At 38.8% G+C, this 20,202-nt stretch overlaps 1 protein-coding gene across 3 annotated transcripts in view; it reads right to left on the bottom strand.

The window, feature by feature from the left end:
* TRAPPC11 (trafficking protein particle complex subunit 11) overlaps window positions 1–20,202 on the bottom strand; it is a 39,058-nt gene that overhangs the window by 9,163 nt on the left and 9,693 nt on the right. For all 3 annotated transcript variants that reach the window (XM_070781703.1, XM_019953456.2, XM_019953457.2), the window contains exons 7-26: window positions 19,850–19,923; window positions 18,189–18,285; window positions 16,038–16,171; window positions 15,240–15,387; window positions 12,774–12,867; window positions 11,751–11,830; window positions 11,567–11,645; window positions 11,405–11,459; window positions 10,904–11,049; window positions 10,361–10,422; window positions 10,132–10,264; window positions 9,402–9,532; window positions 8,017–8,172; window positions 6,070–6,257; window positions 5,818–5,966; window positions 5,513–5,634; window positions 4,079–4,198; window positions 2,915–2,980; window positions 2,650–2,806; window positions 95–206 (exon numbers count right to left, since the gene is read on the bottom strand). In XM_070781703.1, coding sequence (XP_070637804.1) covers window positions 95–206; window positions 2,650–2,806; window positions 2,915–2,980; window positions 4,079–4,198; window positions 5,513–5,634; window positions 5,818–5,966; window positions 6,070–6,257; window positions 8,017–8,172; window positions 9,402–9,532; window positions 10,132–10,264; window positions 10,361–10,422; window positions 10,904–11,049; window positions 11,405–11,459; window positions 11,567–11,645; window positions 11,751–11,830; window positions 12,774–12,867; window positions 15,240–15,387; window positions 16,038–16,171; window positions 18,189–18,285; window positions 19,850–19,923 — 2,303 coding nt within the window. The remainder of the gene's footprint in view (window positions 1–94; window positions 207–2,649; window positions 2,807–2,914; window positions 2,981–4,078; window positions 4,199–5,512; window positions 5,635–5,817; window positions 5,967–6,069; window positions 6,258–8,016; window positions 8,173–9,401; window positions 9,533–10,131; window positions 10,265–10,360; window positions 10,423–10,903; window positions 11,050–11,404; window positions 11,460–11,566; window positions 11,646–11,750; window positions 11,831–12,773; window positions 12,868–15,239; window positions 15,388–16,037; window positions 16,172–18,188; window positions 18,286–19,849; window positions 19,924–20,202) is intronic.

Here is a 20,202-nt window from a genome sequence, read left to right as displayed (position 1 = left end):
CAGAAGCTCTCACCTGCTAACTGAGAGGGACACACAATAAAGGCATGAGGATGACACGGATAATGGAGAAAAGGCAGGGCGGACACAGTCTCACCTCTTCCAGGAGATAACATAATGCCCGGTTGCTACTCCACCTTCAACATTTCCAACCGATGGGCATCGGAGACAGAAGCACTCACTGGCACTCTCTCCAGTCTGCAAGACGACTGCAAAACAGAGACTTTATAATCCTCCAGTTATTTCATCTATAAACAGAGGGCTTTACATCCAAGTAATGTAACAAAAAAAGGATATCTTATCAATTTTTTGTATATTATCTATAGAGACTTGGAGATGTTAAATGATTTTTTCAAGGAAGACAGATAGACAGAGCAACTAAAATAACCTGCTTATATTTGGTCTCGGGCTTCCCTGGAGGTTCAGATGGTCAAGAATCTGCCTGAAATGCAGGAGACCCAGGTTCTATCCCTGGGTTGGGAAGATCCCATGGAGAAGGGCATGGCTACCCACTCCAGTATTCTTGCTTGCAGAGTTCCATGGACAGAGGAGCCTGGCAGACTACAGTCCAAGGGTCACAAAAAGTCTGACATGACTGAGCGACCCACACACATATTTGGTCTTAAGACTACATCGTGATTTTTTTAAACCCTCACAATATTTGTCCTTATATCCAGTTGACCAGAATACACAGAAGAACTGTACAAAAAAGATCTTCACGGCCCAGATAATTACGATGGTGTGATCACTGACCTAGAGCCAGACATCCTGGAATGTGAAGTCAAGTTGGCCTTAGAAAGCGTCACTACAAACAAAGCTAGTGGAGGTGATGGAATTCCAGTTGAGCTATTCCAAATCCTGGAAGATGATGCTGTGAAAGTGCTGCACTCAATATGCCAGCAAATCTGGAAAACTCAGCAGTGGCCACAGGACTGGAAAAGGTCAGTTTTCATTCCAATCGCAAAGAAAGGCAATGCCAAAGAATGCTCAAACTACCGCACAATTGTACTCATCTCACACGCTAGTAAAGTAATGCTCAAAATTCTCCAAGCCAGGCTTCAGCAATAAGTGAACCGTGAACTTCCAGATGTTCAAGCTGGTTTTAGAAAAGGCAGAGGAAGCAGAAATCAAATTGCCAACATCTGCTGGATCATGGAAAAAGCAAGAGAGTTCCAGAAAAACATCTATTTCTGCTTTATTGACTATGCCAAAGCCTTTGACTGTGTGGATCACAATAAACTGTGGAAAATTCTGCAAGAGATGGGAATACCAGACCACCTGACCTGCCTCTTGAGAAATTTGTATGCAGGTCAGGAAGCAACAGTTAGAACTGGACATGAAACAACAGACTAGTTCCAAATAGGAAAAGGAGTACGTCAAGGCTGTATATTATCACCCTGCTTATTTAACTTCTATGCAGAGTACATCATGAGAAACGCTGGGCTGGAAGAAACACAAGCTGGAATCAAGATTGCCGGGAGAAATATCAATAACCTCAGATATGCAGATGACACCACCCTTATGGCAGAAAGTGAAGAGGAACTCAAAAGCCTCTTGATGAAAGTGACAGACGAGAGTGAAAAAGTTGGCTTAAAACACTCAGAAAACGATGATCATGGCATCTGATCCCATCACTTCATGGGAAATAGATGGGAAAGCATTGGGAACAGTGTCAGACTTTATTTTTTTGGGCTCCAAAACCACTGCAGATGGTGACTGCAGCCATGAAATTAAAAGACGCCTACTCCTTGGAAGAAAAGTTATGACCAACCTAGACAGCATATTGAAAAGCAGAGACATTACTTTGCCAACAAAGGTCTGTCTAGTCAAGGCTATGGTTTTTCCAGTGGTCATGTATGGATGTGAGAGTTGGACTGTGAAGAAGGCTGAGCGCCGAAGAATTGATGCTTTTGAACTGTGGTGTTGGAGAAGACTCTTGAGAGTCCCCTGGACTGCAAGGAGATCCAACCAGTCCATTCTGAAGGAGATCAACCCTGGGATTTCTTTGGAAGGAATGATGCTAAAGCTGAAACTCCAGTACTTTGGCCACCTCATGTGAAGAGTTGACTCATTGGAAAAGACTCTGATGCTGGGAGGGATTGGGGGCAGGAGGAGAAGGGGGCGACAGAGGATGAGATGGCTGGATGGCATCACTGACTCAATGGATGTGAGTCTGAGTGAACTCCGGGAGTTGGTGATGGGCAGGGAGGCCTGGTGTGCTGTGATTCATGGGGTCGCAAAGAGTCGGACACGACTGAGCGACTGAACTGAACATTCAAACTAGTTTTTATTCCTTTTAAGAAATACAAGAAAGCCCAAAGTACCCTGAACCAGAAAGGTATTATCTCCTCTATAAACTGTTTTAGTTGGATGATTTAGAAAACTTGTCTACTTTTCTGTTTTCCAAAGTTTCTTTGATAAACACCTTTTCCCATTTCAAATTATAAACAGTAGTAAACATCAATTAAGAATTAATTGGAAAAAATCTATTAAAAATCCAAACAGGAAAAAATACTGTATTTTCAAGTACATTTCTTAGTCACTTTCTTAGAGTATCAAGAACCTGATCCTTTAAAACAAGGTCAACTGTAAACAACGCTAACTGTCCCCCACTGTCTTCTGCTAGTGAAGGGGGATGAGCCACATTCTCACCTCTGTCCACCTGGGACTCCAGCTGGTCCACGGGGGTCATGGAGGGAGCAAGCTGCAGCTCACTGGAGACGATGGTCAGGGCCCAGGGGGAGGCACTCAACAGGTCCGTCATGAGCAGGAAGGGGATGTCCGCATAAACCCTTTCCAAGTGCTCGAACTGTCGCAGATGGAGACAAAGGTCTGTCAGGAAGTACATTGACCCACTTCCTTTTTTCTGTTAATTTCTTTCAGCTAAGTGATTTCCAATGTGCTTCCCAGGACATACCTTTGTAGAAACAAATTTAACTGCAACGTCAAATGGAAAGACCGTTTCTATTGTTACAGTTTCATCCTGCAGGGAAACGGAAAGGGCACATCGATGGCTTTTCTCAGTCTTAACAAAAGAAGACTACAAAACACAAATCAATTACTGATCAATAAATAATCCCAACTTAAATATTACGAAACTAGGACCTTTCCCTTAGACAGTATTTGTAAAAACCTATGTAGAGAGTCCAGGTTAGCATTTCTAACAAGGCACCTATGGTTGTGTAACAGCTCACCCTGCAGAGCGCTTTCTCATACATTATTTATGGCAGGATCCAGCAACAGTGGGCACGGCAGGCACCATCACCATTCCACAGAAGAGGAACCAAAAGTTAAAGACTTAGCAGTTGGCCTTAAACCATGACGCTAGTGGTCTGAAGCCTAGAATCTGGGTCTTCTTTTTAAGTCCCTTACTTCACCTTGGCTCAAGATGACTAGAATAAGGATAATGATAATAGCAATAATGTAATATGACATAGCATCACTGTGTGTGCTCAGTCCTGTCTGACTCTTTGCAACCCTGTGGACAGTAGCCCGCAGGCTTCTCTGTCCATGAGACTTTCTAGGCAAGAATACTGCAGTGGGTTGCCATTTCTTCCCCCAGGGGATCTTCCAGACCCAGGGATCTAATCTGGGTCTCCTGCACTGGCAGGCGGATTCTTTACCACTGAGCCACCTGGAAAGCCCCTTATAATCACTGTACACGTACTGTAAAGCTCACAGTAACTCAAGAAACAGATGTCAGTACTACTGCTGCTTTAAGACGGGTGGTGTGGGGGGCGGGTCACAAAGCTAGTAGGTAACAAAGGCAGAAGCTGAACGGAATCTGACCCTGGGGTCTGGACTCTTAACCCACCTGTTCCATCTCCTCTGCCAGGGTCTGTTCATAAAACAATGGGCTTTTATTTATCTTTGCTTCCCAGTGACTTTTAAAAGAGGCCACAGCCCAGACTCTCTGCAGTGACCAAACTACAAACCCCCAGATCTCTGGGTCTCCTCCTCTGTTGGGCTGGGAGGACACTATAATCACCTAGACTGCTTATTTCACAGGTTAACTAAAATAAAACAAAATAGGAAAACACTCTACATATGATATTTGTCAAAGTCGCCATGAAAAAAGTACCTTGTGACATTTGCAAACAGTTTCTTTTCCTTCAATCGCTGTATTGATCAGATAAGAAACATACACAAGAAACATTCTTGAGCCCACTGTTCCACAGCGAACGTATACCGCTTTTTCCAGCTGCAACAACATAAAAGTATTTTAATTTAATTAATACTACAGAGATTGCCTCCTGATATATATTCTAGGATAATGCTCCCACCTTCCAGAGTTTACTGGACTAACTGGGTAATCACCTGAACACTTTCTTACAGCTGTTCCTGCCATAGCCTAGGAATGGGGTCATTATCACACCATCTGTTTTTTCTATTATCATTTTCAACTTCTCATGAACTCTGTATTATGTGTTGGAAATAAAAATTGACTGAAAGGTTCTTTCAAGAAGTTGTAAAGTTTATGTTATTTAGTTATTTTATCAGGCAATGGATTTCCAATATCAGGATCATTTGTTATAAAACCCCTTGTATAAAAACTGTTGAAGATATTTTATACATTTAAATATGTGACACCACCCTTATGGCAGAAAGCGAAGAGGAACCAAAGAGCCTCTTGATGAAAGTGAAAGAGGAGAGTGAAAAAGCTGGCTTAAAACTCAACATCCAGAAAACTAAGATCATGGCATCCGGTCCCATCACTTCATGGCAAAAAAATGGGGAAACAGTGGAAACAGTGACAGACTTCATTTTTTTGGGCTCCAAAATCACTGCAGATGGTGACTGCAGCCATGAAATTAAAAGATACTTGCTCCTTGGAAGAAAAGCTATCAGCAACCTAGACAGCATATTAAAAAGCAGAGGCATTACTTCGCCAACAAAGGTCCATGTAGTCAAAGCTATGACTTTTCCAGTAGTCATGCACGGATGTGAGAGTTGGACTATAAAAAAAGCTGGGTGCTGAAGAACTGATGCTTTTGAACTATGGTGTTGGAGAAGACGCTTGAGAGTCTGTTGGACCGCATGGAGATCAAACCAGTCAATTCTAAAGGAATTCAGACCCAAATATTCATCGGAAGGACTGATGCTGAAGCCGAAACTCCAATCCTGTGGCCACCTGATTGCGAAGACCTAACTCATTTGAAAAGACCCTGATGCTGGGAAAGATTGAAGGCGGGAGGAGAAGGGGATGACAGAGGATGAGATTGGATGGCATCACTGACTCAACGGACATGAGTTTGAGCAAGCTGCCGGAGCTGGTGATGGACAAAGAGGCCTGGAGTGCTGCACACAGTCCATGGGGTCGTAAAGAGCTGGTCATGACCAAGCGACTGAACTGAACTGAACTATGTCTAATGTGTGTATAAAATGTGCGTTAGTTAAATGACTTGTTCAGTCTCGGGATGTGCTGTTAAAATGTGCCAAAGCTGTCTAAAACCCACTCCATATTTAACACTACAACCTAACCCATTTCCTCTGAGTCCCGGCTGGCCGAGTTCACCTGTTCCCCGGGCTGTAAGTCCCCGACGGGAATGTCAGTGAGCAGAGCCGGGTAGGACTCGTCACACAGTTCTGTCCCATGAAGAGTCACATGCGTTTTCTGAGTTAAATTGGCATCCTGTCCTGAAAGTACAAATGTTGACATTTTAAAAATACAGAAGATTCAAATGTTGTCCTGCGAATCAACACTACTGCAGAGAGAGCACTCGATCATAACATTTTCAAAACAGATTTCCTGAAGTTAATACCGTGATGTTTATTTCATGTTGGATCAACGCACATGAAATTTTGAAAAGAAAAGTTTACCAGGTTTTAAGCCAGCAGTGAGCTTCACGTCTCTGATCGGGCTCTTCTCGTGGGATTGAACGGTCACAACCAAACAGTACATTTCGTTAGTCAGGGCAGGGGGGTCATGTCGCAGATGGACCGAAATGTTTGGAACTCTGGAAATGATCCTTTGGGGGGAAAAAATGCTAGCTAAGTAACTGATCTAAAAACAACAGCAAAGTATTCAAAGAAGTGAGCCGGCCCTCCACGACCGGCCGCAGCCTGACTCACATGGTGCTCGCCTGGATCACGATGCCGTCCCAGTGGACCTCGCTGTCGGGGAGCCTGGGTCTTCGTTTGAAAGAGCGAGAAGCCTGCAGGGCCTCCTGGGTGGATGCGGCGTCCCCGCCGCCTCCCTGCCAGTTCAGGACCACACACCTGCCCGCCTCGCTGCCCAGAACCAGATCCACGGACGTAATCTGCGAGAAGGAGGTCTGTCAGAAAGGCCACCTCGTATGGTTTGTCACCACCCCCTCCCAGGAAGCCTCGGGGTGGGCTGCTGCGCTACGGAGATCCTGGGACCCGCGACGTGACACACAGGTCGGAACACCGTTCGGAGAGCCCGCTCCCGGGCTCCTGTCAGCTGGGACGCTGGCTAGTAACCCTGCACCAGGTTTCAACCTCTTCACCTTCACACGAGGACAATAACCCGACTCTCCAGCTGAGACGGGCCGAGCGGCAGTTACCTCAGCACCTGGGGTGGTGCCCGAGAGAGCAGACATGCAAGCAGTGGCTGCTGAGCAAAACTAACGAATGTTCTGGTAACCACTCACCTCCTCCGAACCTAACTCCAACTTCCACACGGACTTTTCCTGATGACACCAACAGTACAAGCAAGGAAATTTTTTACTAACTGAATAAATGTCCTTTCCACTAAATCTATTTGCAAATATATTTAATAGCATTAATTTTGATTTGCATCTGGTAGGCTTCCTTGGGGTATCTTGCAAAAAGATTTTTTAAAACTTCCTTAGTTTCTCATAAAAAATTAAAATATGACATTAGGGGTTTAGTCAAAATCATGAAGAATTTTTTTAAATCAACAAGCAAAAACTCTGGATACTGGTTTACAGATTATATAATAAACAGATTCACAAAAATTGCTATGGGAATACTGGGGGTGCAGTCTTATGTTTCTGTCTGAGAAATGGTCCCAAGTTCAGATTAGGCTTACCTGTCCCATTCCAGCCATGGGAAAACAACATTTCCTGAGAGGCTTACCCCATCCTAACTGCTATTCCAGGAAATTTATACTAACTGATTTAATCCTCATGAAACACTAAGAGGTAGGTAACATTATTATCCCCACTTTACAGATGAATAAACTGTGATAAAAGTGGTCAAGTAACTGCCCAGGGCCACAAGCAGGTGAGCTGGAAAGCTGGAACTGAAACCTGTGGAGTTTGGCTCCAAAGTTTATGCTCAAAAAATGAGTTTCATCTTATATTCCTGAAAGACATTTTAATTATCTACATTAAATGAACCCTTTAAAGTACCAAACTTTTTAAAAAGATGCAATCAGCAATGTTTAAACATCAAAATGATACCACACCTTAGTGTGAATTATGTCATATTTTACAAAATATAATTGCTACATTATAGAATGCTTGTGCTCAGTCACTCAGTCATATCTGACTCTTTATGACCCATGGACTGTAGCCTGCGCCAGACTCCTCTGTCCGTGGAATTTCCCAGGCAAGAACACTGGAGTGGGTTGCCATTTCCTCCTCCAGGGGATCTTCCTGACTGAGGAATCAAACCCAGGTCTCCTACATCTCCTGTGTTGGCAGGTGGACGCTTTACCTCTGTGCCACCTGGAAGCCCACATTACAGAAAATATATACACACACATATACATGATATATATAGTTAAAAATTCCTCAACTGATTATACAGGCGTTAAAGATAAGGCTGGTCTCATGTGTTAACAGGAAGTGATGTCTAACACACAACACTATCTAGCAATTTAAAGCCAACTACTGAATATTACGTATAATATATTCCCACTGAAAGGAGACCTATCAAAAAACCATAATGAATGATTTCCCTTGGTAAGTCCAAATGGAAGATTTTCATTTTTAACTTAATAAACTTAAGTATTATTGAAATTCTTTCTAATGCGTGCTCATTATTACTTGTATCATTTAAAATATTTTTTAAACACATTTTATAACTAACCTCAATTTTCTTTCCTACATCTTCAGTTTTTGCAACAAATTTAAATAAAAACTTCCTTGTTTTACCAGGAACTAAACACATCTTGCCTTGAGTCAAATTTTCTAAAACGTCACTTGCTTTGGATGCTTCTTCGATTACACAGAACTGGTTGTATTCCTGAAAAAGACAAGAGTGAGGGTCATGATTTATGTTTCTTAAACATAAATTTCATGCTCTTGCTTTAAGATTCTCCAATTAATCAGAAGGAATCCTTGGGTAATGGTTTGTAGTTGAATAAAACATACTAATCTTCAAGTGACCCGGGGTTGCTCCTGCCCTTGTTCCCAAAATGCTTCTATTTTAATGGGGTTGACATACACTAAATTTTCTCAGGTTCGCCACGATGCTAAGAATATTGAAAATCAATAAATGCTTGCTGGTTAACAGCTCAACATACTTTCTGGGTCACCAGAAAATTAAAAGTGGGCTTATAACTGAAACAGAATATAATCAAGCACTTGGCTACATCACACTACAAAAATGCTCAAATGTGAGAAATATACTATCCCAATTCTGCAGAAAAAAGTTGCTAATATATGGGCACCATACCATGTTTGAGCTATTCGAGAAGTTAACTGTGATGCCCCCAAAGGAGTGAAACTGGAAGAGCGCACCTTTACACATTTACTTTATATCCATCTATTCCACTTTCATTTCTTTAAAATCAAAAAGATAACAGTTTTATGTTGCTAAGTTGCTTCACTCATGTCCGACTCTGTGCAACCCCATAGACGGCAGCCTACCAGGCTCCCCCGTCCCTGGGATTCTCCAGGCAAGAACACTGAAGTGGGTTGCCATTTCCTTCTCCAATGCATGAAAGTGAAAAGTGAAAGGGAAGTCGCTCAGCCGTGCCCGACCCTTAATGACCCCATGGACCACAGCCTACCAGGCTCCTCCGTCCATGGAATTTTCCAGGCAAGAGTACTGGAGTGGGGTGCCACTGCCTTCTCCAAACAGTTTTATAATGAAAAGCTAATACTAATGTGAGAATAAAACAAATGATTTTGAAAATCTAATCACACTCATTCTGAATATATCTTGTTTGAAATTTAAGTTACATATCACAAAACTTTTCTCTATGTATAGACAAACGTCATAGGTTTCCTAAGCAGGAAGTGAAAACAAAAATTAGAATAGGAAAACTGTAAGACTTGCACTGTGGACACAGAAGTTGAAAATTATAAATACATTTATTTTTAGATAGACTGTATCATACACCTATTATCGAGAAACCCACTAAGACCTAAAAGTCACTAAGTTCATTTTACTTCATTTAATGCCAGTTATGGTACAATACATACATGGTAAACACACACACACACACACACATTAAAAAGTACCATTACCTGATTATTAAAGCTGATACAGAGCTTAGAAAACCGAATGGGATGTGGACAATCAGCCTTTAGATAAACATCAAACTGCACAGGAACATCGACATGAAAACTTGGGGCGTGGAACTTGGCTTTGCATTGGACTAGGAACGGAACAAAAGGGGCCAAGTCAGACACCACCAGACGTGCTAGCCCCACACATGTTATTCTCCAACCAACATCTGCTCCTCAGAAAGGAAACATCTCTCCTGAGTATTCTAACTGACTTCTGAACTTGAAGCATTTCAACAGACATAAATGCAGTTAACTCTTTAAAAAAAAAATTTAAATGAACTCTACCTCCAAAACCTCTTTAATTTTAAAAGCATGCTTGCTCCTGAAATATAACTGACATATGATTTTAAAGAAAAAAGAACCATTCTGTTATTTTTAGCTTATTTCAAAATACCTGCCTAGATAGGAAAGCATAAACCTTTTAAATAACTGTTTTTTCAAATGTGTTTCAAATAACATCTGAACTAAAAATGAACCCAGCAGAAAATTTTAAGACCTAAACTAAGTATTTAAAATTCTGACCATCTTTGTATGTCGATGTGGAAAGTAAAAAAAAAAAAAAAAATTCGGTTTATCTACAAAATGACTGTATTTGGAAAATTCTTTGACTTTTATTATTCTGCATCTATTTATTTCTTAGAAAACGGACAATTTCTCTAAGATAATACTATAGATGCTGGTTACCCACCAAATGGCACAAAGTCCTGTACTCCTATTGTGAAAACATTGCTGCCAGCCAGAGAGATTCGGTCCACCCACAGCTTCTGAGCAGTTTTCACAGCTAAGATATCACAGTCAGGTTCAGGATCAGGACTTTCATTCTGCACCAACATGGAGTTAAGCATTTGTTCAGCTAGTTATAAAAAAAAATACACATATCCAGATACAGATTTTATATATAAAGAATTCCAACCTACCATTAAAACATTTATGAGGTTTTTTTCTATCCGAGATTTCTGATCATCTTTCAGCGTTGAAGCTAATAGAAAGGAAGAAGCAAAACATCAGAACTATAGGACAGGCCAAGTAAGCCCATGACCCTGTACAGGTATTAGGAGGGTAAGCCCCAAGTAAGCCCAATACCCCACCTACAGGTATTAAAATACTGTAGATAAATATCTCTTCTAAGATGGCTAAGCACAATTTCAGAAAACTGACAGCTCAGCTTTCTAAGTCAGCCTCAACACTTTATGTATGTGCATTTGAACTCTTCTGTGAACAATTATCTTATGCAATAATTTGAAAAGTAAGGCAGAAGAAATCTGTTCTTCTCAACTACAGTATGACCTTCAACTGTATCAAGTTCCATTAAAGTATAAACCCCTTCTCTCAGCAAAGTGACCAGCAGGTGATATAGTACTATCAGATATTTGATACTGAATTATGTTTCCAATTATAAGAAGCTTAAAGAGTCTCTGTAGTTGTTAAGATTCCAGATTTTACTGAAAGAATGTTGTTACCTCTGCCAAGGAGTTCCAGGGAGTAAGTGATGTAATCTTTCAGCTGGGCCATGAGGTAGGAACACTTCAGAGCCGTGGTCAGTATAGATGTGAGCAGGGTCCACCACCCTTCACTCCGATAATCACACATCACGTAATCCAGCAACCTGACAGAGGGCGACACGTCAGACGTGCTGAGCCAGCCTCACACGGCAGTGTAGGAAGAGTTCATGGAGAAACGAAAAGCAAGTGCTTTACTCGTTTTATATAAACTTCAGAAAAATCTCCCTGAAATAGTTCAACAGGTATTTTCACATTAAATAAATGTGAGGTTTGCTAGGAGTCTGAAAAGGACTGTACCAATAAACATTACTTGGGAAAAAAAAAAAAATCACAGAAACGGTATTTAACAGAAGTGGGAATAAACATGGAAGTAATAAATCCTCCACTACAAATTTCCGTTCTCATTTAGCTGCAAGGGAATCAGAATGCTTACAAAAATAAATAGTGAACAGGACTCACTTCAAAGCTTTGGTATAATCCTTTGCATAGTAATACTCCTCTCCCATTTGAACCACTATAAAGGAAACAAAGATTGTATGAATGTAATCTGAAATCTTGTATGAGTATAATCTGAAATCACTCAAAAGTTGCATGAAGTCATGGCATGTCAGGGATACATACTCAGGTGACTCTTCATTCTTGGACACTTATATTTCTTAAACTGCGCAACAGCATTGCTCAGAAGAGTTATTATTACTTCCTGTTGGGAAAGATAAAAAGTGTTAAACATTCCAATAAAAATAATCTCATGTTTTCCTTGAAAATACAGTTTGTGTTGAGGGAAAAAAAAAAAACAAAAACTCACAGAGTGAACAACACTTCTCTCCTTTAGCTGAATGGCAAGAATCCCCACCTTCTCTTTTTCGGGATCCGAAAGATCAAAGCCTGTGTAAGAGAGGACACAGCCCATTTCAGATAGCTCATTGAACACAGATCCTCCACACGGACATTGGATGTGTGCACTCCTTGAGGCCTTTACTACAATGTACTTCAGACTCTTCAACATTCTAGAACTCTGAAGAGTCTAAGAGGCGGCTCTATCAGCATGGAATCTTCGGTGTGGCCTCTGTTCTGAACGGTGCGATACTGAGCTCAGTACTCTTTTGCTCAGTGGAAACGACCACCTCAAAAGTGATATTAAAGAAAAAAAAGTGGTATCAATATCATTCTCTAGATAGAATATATTTCCTAGACACCAAAGTAAATAATTTCTCTCTTTTTAACTTTTTATTTTGCATTGGGGTATAGCCAGTTAACAATACTGTGATAGTTTCGGGTGAACAGGGAAGGGACTCAGCTGTACATATACATGTATCCATTCTCCCCCAAAGTAAATGATTTCTTAACACTTAAGGTTTAATGGCCACAGAAATTGCTCCAAATAAGTGTGTATAAAACAAGAAAGATGCAGAGAAATTATTTTTAAGGCAGTAGAAGTAATGTTTTAAAGTGTCAAATATAAAAATTGGCCACAGTGGCTTACTAAATTCGTTAAGACAACAGATGTCCACATGTGTTGATCACATCATTAGCTATGTTATTCTAAGATGCAGTGATAGAAACAACACATTCTAAAAAGTAAATCTTAAAAAAATGTTTAGAATCTAAAAAAGACTGAATATATGTATATGTATAACTGATTCACTTTACTGGACAGCAGAAACACAATATTGTAAATTAACTGTACTTCAATTTTAAAGAATGCTTAAAAAGCAAATATTGCTACCTCAACATAATTTGTTATACTAATGCAGCCAAAGGAAAAATTAAGATAGCAATCTCTTGCCTTTAGAGACTGACAGAAAAGGAAAAAGGAAAAATCATTTACTGAGTACTCCTTGTCGCCATGATCGTTGTCCATAGAAGTCAAGAACGCCTGCTTGTGTTTCTAAGGGATCAGGGTTGGGATACGTTACAGAAGCCTGTAAGTTAAAACACAACCCTGAATAAGTTTATACAACCCATCACTAACCAACTCTTCCCTAATCATTGTCAGAATAAAAAAGCTTTCATAAATACAAACCACACAATTAAATATCAAAGTTGTGACTATTTTAACACAAATTGAACTTTCACAAAATTAAACAAAAACTGTTTAATATTCCATGTGGGCGTTCTCAGTTGCTAACTCATGTCCAACTCCTTGCGACTTCATGGACTGTAGCCTGCCAGGCTCCTTTGTCCACGGGATTTCCCAGGCAAGAATACTGAGAGGGGTCAGTTCAGTTCAGTTCAGTTCAGTCACTCAGTCGTGTCTGACTCTTTGCGACCCCATGAATCGCAGCACACCAGGCCTCCCTGTCCATCACCAACTCCCAGAGTTCACTCAAACTCATGTCCATCGAGTTGGTGATGCCATCCAGCCATCTCATCCTCTGTTGTCCCCTTTTCCTCCTGCCCCCAATCCCTCCCAGCATCAGAGTCTTTTCCAGTGAGTCAACTCTTCACGTGAGGTGACCAAAATACTAGAGTTTCAGCTTCGGCATCATTCCTTCCAAAGAACACCCAGGGCTGATCTCCTTTAGAATGACTGGTTGGATCAGGTAGTATCATAAAAATAAAACTGAATAAACCAACCTGATTCTAACAAATGATTTAATAATAACTTCTCTACATTTTCTTTTTATTTATAAACCAGTAAAAATATATTACAAATTAAACTTGATAGTTAAACCATATATATTTTTGTGTAAATAAAAATGTTATCAGAAGTTTTTAAAAAAAAGATGATTTTCTTTTATTGTAAGTGTATTAAGTCCTGGTATTGGTGGAGGAAGGATATTTTTGGCACCAGGATTCACAAATTTATGCTGCTTTCCTTTTCTTTTTTTTTAAAATAACCTTCTCCCCTCTGAAACCAAAACGTAAAAAGAGTTTTTGTTGAAAAATAAAGAAAACTTCCAAAAGGAAAAGGATAAAAATTTAATTACCTGTAGACCTACCACCACTATTAACAGTGTGTACATTATTCTTCCAGATTTTATATGTGAATGTTTACCTGTCATCAGCTAAAATAATTTTTCAACCTACTTTTTTCATTTAAATACATTCCCTATATCTCACCATATCACTGAATATTCTTCCAAAACATTATTTTTCATGGCTATGAAAAATAGCCATGCTATTTTTTATAACAGCATCTTCTATTCCACATTTTAACAACTTCCTACAGTTGTTTACATTATTATTATTTTGCACTACAATTAATAGTTTTATAAATAACTCTTAAAACTTATCTCTTAGGATCCCTTATCTGCCTTAGGCTTCCTGAATATGAAATTCTAGGTCAAAAGGTAGGCATGATTATATAATTACTTGACAGAAGTAATTACTTGACACAAATATAATTACTTGACAGAAATATCATTTTACACTCCAGCCAGGATTTGCAAATGCCTGTTTATACATATCCTGACAAGACCTAGTTTTAATCGCCTTTTAAAAACTGTGCTAAAATGATAATATGACAAACTTTAAAAATATAAAACATACAATGAAATTATACACCATATCCAAATAACATGGTAGAAAATAGTCTTGGTATATTATGATTTAAGGGGGAAAAATTCAAAAATTTAAAGTACTAAAATGAAAATTGCTTTTTTTTTTTTCTAAACAGTTTTTTAAGTAGCACTGTTGTTTAAATTCCCCTAATTTCAGAGAAGAATTTTGAGATCTTAAGTGAAAATAAACTGATATAACTATATGAATGCAAGTGTCTCTATCTATGTACATAAACATACACATACCATGATTCTACTTTAAAAGGTGCTTATGGAGTAATTGGTATTTAGATATAAACATGCAAGAGAAAGGCAATATAAAATGTCAAGTTTAAAAAACTATGCAATTAGTACTCTTAAATAGATTCTTTAGAGTTTTCCATGGAGGAGAACCCCAGGAAGAGAAAGAAGTCCAATGATGTCCTCTCCACTGGGTCAAAATAAAGCACGTTGCTCAGTGTCCTTTGCACTGCAAAACAATGAATTTACAGTGTGGCAAAGGCTAAACTGTGGCTTTTATTTTAAAGCAACTTTTCCTGGTCAAAATCACTAACTTATGGCTAATCAAAAATCAGTTCTTCAAAGAAAAATGTCTGCTTAGTTCATAGGTGAAAAGAGAGTACTCAGGCTAAAACTGAAAATAATCCTAATTCCTGAAAATATCTACGATAAAAACTCGTTATAGGCAAAGGCTTGGAAAAAAATTATCAATGCCAACCAGCTTTATCCTCTTTCAAGAGAAGGTTAATAAACTTCCTAATTGCCAGGTAATACAGGAGTAAGTGACTTACTTCATGGTTACAGAGGGCTTTGGCAAGCTGTTTCCGTTCCTGGGCATAGTACGCTGCCTGCTGATAATAGAAACCAGGATTCTGAGTTTGAATAGCTGTCAACCCCAACTTAATAGCTTCATCAAATAAATCTCCGAAGGCCTGGAATCTTCAAGGGGAAAAAAAAAATCAAGAAATTTTAAGAGAGAAAAGAAAAAGAAGCTTACTTCTATTAATACTAGTCTTTCACCCGGAAACCATAACCTCAGAAGACTGTATCCAGAAAATGCCACTGGTGAGCTGTAAACTGTGGGGATTGCTTTGTAAATACTAATACACACTAATTGTAGGTTACAGAAAAATTCTCTAAGTCAACTCTCCCATGCTAGCGAGTCTTTATAAATGTATCCTCAAACCAGATGTCAACACGGTTCCAACCACTCAAATACATTCACGTGTCTGGGAAACTTTTCATTTTAGCAATTTTTTGTCATCAGTCTCAGAGAGCAAATTCCATATCAGTAGGGATATTGTCTATTCACTGCTATATTCTCAGTGTCTGGACACATGGCAGAAACTTGATATATATATGTGTGTGTGTGTGTTGAATGAAAGAGATGGGACCAGTAAACAGCTGATTCCCATTAAGGAACTGTATGAATCAATATCTGCCATTACACCAAACATGCTGGATCATTAAAAACCTACTTACTGACAAAAATCTTAGTGTAATTTATAACCAAAGTCCATGCTAACTCCATTCCTCCAAATTCCAAGAATTTGATTAAAAAAAATTCTGAAAATAAATTTAAAACATACTGTTTAGACATCCATGCTGCATGCTCAAAAGCCAACTCCGCACTTCCAATTTTTTTCTTACACAAGTCAATATGCTTTCGGAACTGAGCGATTGCATCCAGCGGGGTGTTGTGTTGAAAACACAACCTACAGATCTGCAAGATGTAAAACCAACGCCAAAGTTAAGAAAACGAAACTCAAAGGTGTGTTTATTTAAAAGTATATAAAATTTGAGACTAACTTTAAAAAAACTACGGAATGTCCATCTCTGAAGTTCAATAGAATTGAAGCACAACAAAACGGATTTTCTGTTAGAAAAGTTATCTAAAAAGGTTATGTCCCATCGATTAATGAAATGAAATTATTCACTATTTGTAGTCAATCTATTCTATACCTTAGAAAGTTTTGTTAAGGTATAGCATAAGGAAATATTAAACCCAGTGAAGAGCATAAAGATGGGCAAAAATAAAATATTTCCCACAGGTAACTGAGAAAGGACAGATGAACTTTCAGTTGTAGAATTGTCAGAAAGCGAAAGATATTCTGCAGCACAATAAAAGCACAGTAGCCTCTGTATCAAAGAAGGATCACAGAAATTCTTGAAAAATTTTTCTCTGGGATACTATTTCAAAGTAATAATCTATACGTATGTAGGGTAAATGAAAAAAAAAAGAAGAAACAAAGCCTACATTTATTTCTACATGCTTACTGTTGTGGCTTGGTCACTCAGTCATATCCGACTCTTTTGCAACCCCATGGACTGTAGCCCACCAGGCTCCTCTGACCATGGCATTCTCCAGACAAGAATACTGGAGTGGGTTGCCATGCCCTCCTCCAGGGAAGCTTCAGGGATCGAACCCATGTCTCCTGCTTGGCAGGTAGATTCTTTACCACTGAGCCACCTGGGAAGCTCACATACTTATTAGCAGTTTTGATTTTATTTTTTAGGTAAAAAGGAATAAATGAAAAGTTGTTCTCTCATCCATCCCTGTCCCTTGGGGGTCCAATTTCCCCCTCTAAAGGCAACCAGCTCCTGGCATTCGTGGTATAGTCTATGCTCAGACAAGTATGTGCATGCATTTACATGTAAACTATTAATATTATTTTCATAGAAATAGCATTTCACTAAATATACTGTTCTGTGCCTCACTTTTTTCACCTACCAATATATTTTCGGTATCATTCCATTTCAATATGCGGAGCTGCCTCATTCTTAACAGTTGTGTATTTCATTGTTTGGAGTTATTTATGTTGACCAATCACTTACTGCTGGGTTTCCAATCTTTTCTTATTACAAGATGCAATAAATATCCTCATACACGTGATTTGTAAGTCTTAGCACAGACGTGGGATAAATTTCCAGAAATGGAATTGCTAGGTCAAAAGGAATGTGCAAATTTAAATCTTCACAGTCATTATAAAAAAATAGTTTCTGCAGAAGGTGTACCAAGCTACACTTACACGAGTAATGAATCAAGTGTCTGTCTGCCCTCACATCACTAACCCAGAGACAGCCTCTTTAAAAGATGGGTGCAGAAAGATGAAAAGCACAACAAACAGCCTCTCTCATCTTCGGGAGGTGTCTACTTCTGCCATATACAATCTTAAAGTGCTCACGTAACAGGTATCAAACTTTTCTCTACGGGGCATAAGTACACTCTTTCTGGACCTATGCCATTACACCAAGGAAGCGTACCCAGTTCTAATAGATCGCATCTTTTAAAGTTCAGTACTAGAGGCAGCTTTCTTCTCACTGTCTCCTGCACCCACTTAAATACAAAAGACCCTCCTGGAGGAGTTTTACAAAGATAAAACCGCTCTAAATGAGAACTCTGGGACCCATAGCTCATAACCAAGCACTACAATTAGGCTGCTAAGAACCAGGGCAGCCCTTGAGATAAGGGACATAAAGGAGCACAACACAATTAACCACCTGGAGAAGGGAATGGCAACCCGCTCCAGTATTCTTGCCTGGAGAAGTCCAAAGAAAGAGGAGCCTGACGGGCTACAGTCCAGGGGGGTCACAAAGAGTCGGACACAACTGAGTGCCTAACACAATTTATCAAGTGATCACTTTTCAGAGCAAGTGACTAGTCAGGATTTTCAAACCTTAAGTGGACAATCCCATATTTAAAGCCAAATATTCCTTATTCTTGGAAGTAGAAATATTACCTTGTAGTTTATAAATCCTGCCATGGTCTTAATTTCCAGAATGTTAGTTTCATGGGCTCTCAATTCATGTACAAGGTTATAGGCAGTCCTGTAATTCCTAATATAAACACAGGGAAGGCAGTTAATCATGATGCCGGTTGATTTTAAGGAAAGATTCCTATCAGCAAAATTGCCAGAAATAACAGAGTCGATATTTACTCAACATGTCTTAACACTCAATAGCTTCAGCAACAACATACACAGATCAGTCTCTGATGTCCTGGAAAATGACACACTGATATATGTGGGATGAGTCAATGTCTTTTCACTAAGAACAGAACCCACAGCACGTTGTTCGGTCACTAACATCTGTCTACAGCTGACAAGAAATAAGTTGGAAAAACAAAAGTAAAGTTGAAAATTGACCAAGAGTTACATGGCAAAATTAACATTCTGTTAAAAAACAAGTAATTTTTAAAAGCATCATTGTTGAGCTCCTCAAACAGACACTGTACGAGCAAAGAAGGAGCCATCAAGACAGAGATGGGTCAGCAGCTTTAAAGCCAGGTTTCTCTCCACGTGACGTGGGAACCACTGGTCTAGAGCACGGGCTCAGTGGAGACACCGTCAGGGCAGCTAGTGCTTACGGAGAGAACAGGGTGAGAAAGCAAAGTCTGACAGAAGACAGAAGGTAATGAGAAAAATCGCAGTCTTCTCCAAAGAAAACTGCGCCTAACTTCTCCAGGTAACAGCTTTCTTTCCAGCACTGTTTTTGAACAGAATTAGAATTGAAGGTGTTTCACTAATACCATGGACAATAAATACACTACCTTTTAAAACCAGGTAAAACTATATATGAAGTTGCTGAGATTTATAAAACACGATTTGGTGTTTAGCACCTCATCAGAAACAAAAAAGAAGAGGTTCCTGCAATATTCTTCTGAATGACAGACTTACTTATAGTTTTTCTCTATTCCACTCCCAAGTATACTTAGTCCTTCCTCAATTTTAGGATAGAAAGCTGGTTTTTATCCTTTTGCTACACTGGCACTGTCAATCTTAAAAAATTCAGTTAAGCTAGAAAGAGATGTTTTACTATATTCTGTGTAGCAAAATAAAAGCAAAGGGATAAAACATCTAACCACTGCCAACGCCTCTGCAACTATTCTTCAAAGTGCTAAACAGAGCCTTTGAATAACAGATGATGCTACTGGCAGGTATTATAAACTGAAAACAAATTAATTAAAATCATAGTTGAATTGAATAAATGTACTACACACCTTAAAAAATTCAGTCTGATTCAGATAATGTTCAGTACATATTAAACTGTGAAAATCAGTCTTAACACAAGGGTTTTACTGAGTATACAAATGAGAAGCAGGCAACAGGATGGGAAAAATTTTAGTACTCTATTTCTTTAGATCATGAAATTAATTAAATTAGAACAGAAAGCTTTCTAATACTATAAACTTTACTTCTGATAATAAAATGGATATTTTTCCCAAAAATTCAAACATTATATTCCATTTATCTCTAGAAAAATTAAAGTGAATATTACGAACCTGAATCTAACCAAGATAAACATTTTAAAAATTAAAGTTTGGTTGTGATTCAGAAATTGCTCTTAATATGTTATTGTTAACATAAAGAAAAATCTAGTTTGACAACGGTTAGAAACTTACTTCAGAGCATTTTGTGTATCTTGTTTCAACTCACTGAAGAAAGCTATTTTGAACTGATGTCTAACAAATAAAAGCTGAAAAAATAGGAAAAAAAATACATTACACATCTTCTCTTAAAAATATAAAAATAACAATGCTTGTTAAGAGGAAATCTAAAAGTATAAAGGAAAATATTCGAAAGTAAGGTTCAAGGATTATTCCAGTAAACAAATGTAGTTAAGAAGGCTATAAAAGTACATCTTCATGAGCTTTAAGGGCAAAGAGGACAAAAGGTAAATTAATTTTTAAAAGCTTTAAAAAAAACTTCAAAAGTACAGAAGCCATTTAAAAACATCAAAGTATTTAAGAACTTT

The sequence above is a fragment of the Bos indicus genome, chromosome 27, assembly GCF_029378745.1.
Source record: "Bos indicus isolate NIAB-ARS_2022 breed Sahiwal x Tharparkar chromosome 27, NIAB-ARS_B.indTharparkar_mat_pri_1.0, whole genome shotgun sequence".
Lineage (NCBI taxonomy): Eukaryota > Metazoa > Chordata > Mammalia > Artiodactyla > Bovidae > Bos > Bos indicus.
This window is presented reverse-complemented; position numbering and strand designations above follow the sequence as displayed.